The 6,527-nt window shown below is 38.9% G+C and overlaps 1 protein-coding gene across 1 annotated transcript; it reads right to left on the minus strand.

Annotated features, from left to right (window-relative positions):
- Positions 1–855: 855 nt before the first annotated feature.
- LOC113050806 (B-cell receptor CD22) lies at positions 856–5,820 on the minus strand. The gene is made up of 9 exons (XM_026214167.1): positions 5,493–5,820; positions 5,297–5,340; positions 4,405–4,746; positions 4,072–4,320; positions 3,719–3,982; positions 3,538–3,643; positions 2,914–2,956; positions 2,590–2,831; positions 856–2,433 (listed from the first exon to the last, which is right to left on the minus strand). The coding sequence occupies exons 2-9, from the start codon at positions 5,337–5,339 to the stop codon at positions 2,373–2,375; spliced, it is 1,350 nt and encodes a 449-aa protein (XP_026069952.1). The 5' UTR covers position 5,340; positions 5,493–5,820; the 3' UTR covers positions 856–2,372.
- Between the last annotated feature and the right edge of the window lie 707 nt (positions 5,821–6,527).

Consider the following 6,527-nt stretch of genomic DNA (forward strand, 5'->3'; position numbering starts at 1 on the left):
TCGGTGGGTCGAGCAGGTGTCGCTCATTTATCAATCACTCCACCGACCTTGCCCGGTTCCCATGGCTCTCGACCCCGTCCCACTCATCACATACCCCCATCGCCCCTCGCAGGCCGGGGGTACTCCCGAGAGACTGCGCTCTATTCAACACCCCCCCCCCTCCGGGGGGCACCGCTCACGGTGACCTGTTGAAACCTGGGGGTAGGACAGACGAGGCTAGAGAAAAGGAGATGGAAGGTGAACGAAGATCCGTTTTTCTCCTGTTCCCTCAGCCCGGTGTAATAGAAATTAGAGAGCGAGCAGTCTGGAAAGTGGGTAAGGCACGCCAGATCGAGAAAGTCCCTGGTGTGGTCTTCCAGCGAACAGTCCAGTTGCTCCAGGCACGGGAGTTGGACTGCTGGCAAGGCCATTCCAGGAGAGGGAGGAAAAAAAGAAAAAGAAAGAAAAATGCCGCTAAATAACTGTTTGGTCCATGATTCTTTTACAGCGTCTGGTGTGTGAATGAAGGTGCATGATGAAGAAGATATATATATATATAAGGGTTCTTTTAATGATCACAGGAGAATAAGGGCACATCCAACATAACTATACAATAACAATAAATTACAATAGTAACTCAATCACGGACCAGGAGGAACTCAAAAGACAGGGTATTTAAGCACGAGGGGAGAAATCAGGTGAATGGAGGCAGGTGGGGATTAATCAATTAACCAAGTCATGTCAAGTTACGTCACCTTTATTTATATATCACTTTAAACAAAATACATTGCATCAAAGCAACTGAACAACATTCATTAGGAAAACAGTGTGTCAATAATGCAAAATGATAGTTAAAGGCAGTTCATCATTGAATTCAGTGAAGTCATCTCTGTTCAGTTTAAACAGTGTCTGTGCATTAATTTGCAAGTCAATGATATCGCTGTAGGTGAAGTGACCGAACAAGAACAGGAAAATGACCAAATAAGGAAACAGAAAGTCAGTGAATGTAACAGTGTCTCAATAAACTCTATTGTGTTGCTCCTTTTGTAAAGCCAGACACCTGCTACAAATGTGAAAATGCGTGTGAGAATGTTTAGTTCATAATACATATTGCTTACTTAATAGATTTAATCCTTAACTAAAGGTGTGGCAATGCTGGAGAGCATTACACTTCTGTGTGTCTCTTCCTCTTTATCTTTGCGTTTCAGTGCTTCCTTGTTGTGAGCAGCATGCAACACCTTCAGTGTAAAGCATTTTGTGAATATCAACTTCATATGACAAATCGCTCTATGACACATCTGTCCATCGCAACTTGAGGATAACTATCCTTACATTACAATACTTTTGGTAAACATCCACCACCTCAACCGTAGCAACTCTGCTCATAATATCACAAAATAGCTATGTTTTATTAAGTAGTGGCCAACAGGAAGAAAATTAAAAGCTTGTGTACCTCCAGTTTTCTACCCCTTTACTTTCATAGCAGTTGTTTGAGCAGAGCCTTAGAGCTTTGACCCTTTTTTGACACTTACTACAGGCCTGGAGGATCACTGGGGCCTCGATCGAGAAGCACTGGTTTAAAGAGCTTCACTCGTATTTATTCATACAGGATCAACAAAAGTTATTAAACTCCAAAACAGCATTCAGCGAACACAGACTTTATTTTATTGTTTACTCAGTCTTTTCTACACAATTCTAACACCTTGTCTCACTGTGAATGGGAATAGATAGCAAATGATAACAGTGTTAAGTGTTAAACTGCTGAACTATTTATAGGTATCACACCTAAAATGAACGCCATACTTCCTTTTTCTCTGTGTTTGCACCCTTTTCTCAACAAGTCAATTCGCCTTTAGTAATATATAGAGTATCAAACAACAACATGAAGAGCTCAAAAACATGCATGCATCTTTTAAAAGCAAATGAAAGCATCATCCCCACTATTGTTAAAGATTTGTGTGAGAATGTGAAACATGTTTGCTTTGAGAGAGAAAAAGAAAGAACATATAATGGCAAAGATTAGCGATATGATGTCAATTCATTGAATGACTCAAAAAAGCAGTTTATCCAGTGTAATGAAGCCTCTCCTCCTTTCAGAAATTGATATTTTGCTTAGGCTTGCTTACAGCTCTAAGTTACACTTCCTGTCTCTTACACAAATGTATTTATAGTCACTGTACATGGTCACACAAGCACCTTTCAACAAACATCAACACAAATGAAAAATTGAAATTGACCTTATTTATTTCTTACTGTGAACTATCCATCCATTTATATTCCATGGATAACAAAGTCTTGTTTGTTAAGCAGAATCCCTTTTTAGTCACTCTTTCATGCTGACTTTGGTGGAGGAAAAGGGAGGAGCAGTTTCAGTAATCACATGCTACATTTCTTCATGCAACTTTAACGCTGCTGTAGATCACAGAGAAATCATCCGCACTTTCAGCATTTAATCTGTTCAATAAGAAGGTAAAGGACAATAAAATGAACCAGATTAATGTGGGCCCATGAATCCTTCTTCCTCTAAACTACCTCTGCCTCATTTTTTTTAAGAAAAACTGAAGAATTGATATGTTTGTTTGAAGCTGGACTTGATGAAGTGTGTCTCACCCAGCAGAAACAGCAGGACGGTGATCTCTCACATCTCCATACTGACATCTGTCCTCCGCAGTCACGTTCCTGGTGTTTCTGTGGTGCTGGACACTGGCGTACTGAACCTCGTCTTCATCTTCAGCTCTCTGGTGCTTTCTGGGTTTCTTGTGAGAGATGCTGGCGTACATAAAATCATAAGGATCGGCTGCTTCTGAAGGATGTGTGGTCATCTGGTCAGTCACGGCTGTGCTGTTGCTTTCCTGAATAAACACACACAGTCTTGATGATCGCATTGTGATCACAATTATTTGATAAATGTGCTGAAATAGACGTTGTTCTTGCCTGTCTTGAAATGCCACCTCGGACGCCGGAGTCTCCTGTTTTCCTACCGAAGAGAAGAAAAAAGGGTCAACGAAAATGTCATTTCTAGTGAACTTCACAAGCAATTACAAAGAAACAGCAAGAAACACATTGACTTAAACGTGAAATGTGGTAGAAAGACTAAAATAGGAATTTCTTGTGAAACGTACTGTAATTCTTTTTTATTCACAACTCACACTAATCTTCATCTACTAAAACACTGCAATGTTTGTAAAAACAAACAATTAATTTTTCATTCCTTTATAGATATTTGTTGAATATGAATTGCTTAATAAATTAATAAATAAAATATGGAGTACTGTTCAGAACTTTTGGAGGTGAAATCCTCTCCAGGTCAAAGGCAACCAAATACAACATGAGGGTAAAAAGTGTCATAAAAGTTATTAATATATGTATATAGATCTTCTGAATTCATATGACAGCTTAGTGTGAGGAACGTAAAGAAAATTTAATTATGGTTTTCTAAATGATGAATCAGTCAATTGTATGGCTTGAATTATAGCACACAAATCACATAAACCACCTTTAGTATGGTTTATGAAGTTTTCACTTTTTAAAGCAAAAATAACAGCTCTTTTCTCTTACCTTATGACTTTTATTACTACAATCACGATGCAGATGCAGATGAGTGCGGCACAGATTCCAGCAGCTGCAGACAGAACATGTGCAGATTGAGGTGTATTCTGGCCACCTGAGTGAAGAGAAACATCATCTTACACGATGCTCACGACAGAGTTCAGCAGAGCCTACAGTATCATATTAATACCTGCAGATGTTACAGACACAGAGTCTGATCTCTGAGATCCATGTTGATTCTGAGCCTCACAAGAGTAGCGTCCGCTGTGACTGGAGTTAAAGCTGGAGATGATGAAACTCTGTCCAGATCCAACAGATGAGCTTTGTTTCTCCTTAAACCATCTGAAGATGAGAGCAGGAGGGTTTGAGTCACTGCTGCAGATCAGAGTCACTGAATCTCCCTCCACTATTACACCAGACGGACTGATGGACACCGAGACGCTCTTTGGAGGATCTGAAAAATATAAAAATACTTCTGACAGTTCTTCATTTGATGAGTCTGAACTGAATGTTGTCTGATATGAAGCTCAAGTCTTGACGTACATCTGACGCTGAGAGTGACGGCAGGAGACGACAGATGTTTCTGATCTCTCGGTGCACAGCTGTAGTTTCCCGTATCATCTCTGCTGACCGACGACAGCAACAGCTGATCCAAGACGATCGAGTCTGATAAACGCTTGCCATTTTTATACCAGGTGAAGTCTGTTTTATCTGAGAGGTAACAGGTGGTCTTACAAAATAATACAGGTGATGCTCCCTCAATGATCTCTGCAGGAATCTCCACTCTGAGATCTGAAATCAAGGAGAAAACATGATTCATGATTCATATGAAAGAACAGAGTCTAATCTGTGAGTGTAATATTAGTTTGACTGTACCTGTCACATTGAGCTCAGGCCCAGGATAACCCAGATAATTTTGATCTCCTACACCTGTCAGGATTCTGAGGCAGTACATTCCTTTATCTTCATGTGTCACATTACTGAGTTTGAGAAAGAACAATCCTTCTTTACCCGGGAAGAACTGAACTCTGTCTCTGTAATCTGTATGATTCATCAGATTGATACTATTGCCTTTAGATGGGTTTACAGTCCAGAATATCTCTATCACTTTGAGATGATCTGGGTGTTTATAAGAGCCTGATAAAGTTATTGTTGAACCCTTTAGAGCACATTTAGTCATACTGGAGTATTTAATATCCCATCCCTTGCTGCAGTGCACTGGGAAATATAAAACAGGAAAATACAGATTTAGAGATGTATTCCTTTATGTGTTATTGTTTTTACTATTATCTACAACACAGATGCCGTTTAAAAGTAAGATGTGCTCAACCTTACATCATCTGCTTCTGGAGTCTTTGTTAAAACATTTATTTACACAGTTTTACTTACTGTAACCAGCCAGAAGACAAAAATAGGACAAAATCAACATAAAAGATGGACATTGATAATGCTCATCCTCTCTATGTCCCAAATTTTATAACATGCCACTCTATGTATAACAAAAAGCTTACAACACAAAAATGGCACCACTAACCAGTATTTCCAGGAAGTTTCTAATCAGATCTGTCACTATAAGCATAATACACAGGACTGAGGGTGTCTGTGCTAGTTTTGCGGAACTGAAAACTACAGTATGTATATATATATATATATATATATATAAACATAAAACTGTCATTAAACACGGAAACACAGACAAACATACTGAACGACAGATATGGGTGTCTTCAACATGTTGAAATAAGGTTCAGACTAGGTTCAGACTCACCAGGAATCACGAGCAGAGAAACCAATGAAAAAAGACAGAACATTCTGGAAGACATAGGTTGTTAAATGTTACAGTTATAGCACAAAGTTACTGCAGACTGAAGTGTATTTGCGTATTTAAATGTAATATTTAATAATCTAACTATACTGAAACGGTAGAAAAACATGTTTTGTATTGATATATTTTTTTTTCTTACCTCGTTTGATCTGCAGGGTTTGAGTGTCATGTAAAGGTGACAGTTGATGTATTATATGCAATGCTTATTATTATCAGACATCCGGTCTCTCTTCACTTCCTCTGTCTGAGTGTGAGACGCTCCTCCTCCAGTCACAGCAAGCTATAGAGCTTAACTCAACACAAACCATGATTAAAATATCTGACTAAATACCTGAGTCAGTCAAACTTCATTGCATCTGCACTGATCCATTAAATCAGACGGGAGCTGAACTGAAGAGAAATATAAAAGGTCACTGAAAACTGAGGAAACTCAAGTCAATGTGACATTCACATGGCACTGGAGAAAATAGCCCTCCTTCCTCTTTTTCTTTCTTTTTACAGTAATGCTGATGCTGAAAGAGCCACGAAAAAGTGCAACATACCAAAGTGAAAAATGTAACATTGTTGACTTCCTCAAAACAGTCATCAGCACTCATTCAACAATTAACCCAGCTATTTCACATAAATACAGAGAAAATTGCATTTAGTGATTTAACAATTGATAATTCACTTTGATTCATATACATATATTACAATTAAAATAAAAATGAATGAATTTGATTAACTGTAAGGCAGCCTTCACAATACAAAACCAACAAGACAAACTGAAAAAAAGACTTGCAAAAGGTGTTAATGTTGTTGCATGCAAATGGAAGTTCACAATGTTTTAAACAAAAGGGATTGAGGTGAAACAGCCCATTTAGATCTGAGGTGCCAGTTTTCCTTTCTGCGAAGAGCAGGGCTTTCAGAACTGAGCACTGAAGCCTTTATAAGTTGAATCAACACTCATGTCAGAGTTGATGAGTGAGTGATCAGCACCACGGACAGCGCCGCTCCTCACACCTCTACACCTCACCGACCTGACCATACATCTACAGGACAGTGACAGAAGCGACTGTGCAGAAATCTAGATTTGATGACGTGCTGTACACAGTGTTGTGCTCCTTACTCCAAAAATAGTATTTATTACTCGTTACTAGTTAATCCTTCCAAAAGTATCACTAAGAAAGTCCCT

Source organism: Carassius auratus, chromosome 1 (assembly GCF_003368295.1).
Source record: "Carassius auratus strain Wakin chromosome 1, ASM336829v1, whole genome shotgun sequence".
NCBI classification, from domain to species: Eukaryota; Metazoa; Chordata; class Actinopteri; order Cypriniformes; family Cyprinidae; genus Carassius; species Carassius auratus.

Bases quoted from the DNA above. Each gene is read 5' to 3' on its own strand.
- LOC113050806 (XM_026214167.1), bottom strand. From the start codon at position 5,339: ATGTTCTGTCTTTTTTCATTGGTTTCTCTGCTCGTGATTCCTG. The intron at 3,644-3,718 runs GTATTAATATGA...CTCTTCACTCAG, and splicing joins TGTGTCTGTAACATCTGCAG to GTGGCCAGAATACACCTCAA. The intron at 2,957-3,537 runs GTAAGAGAAAAG...TCTCTTCGGTAG, and splicing joins GTAGTAATAAAAGTCATAAG to GAAAACAGGAGACTCCGGCG.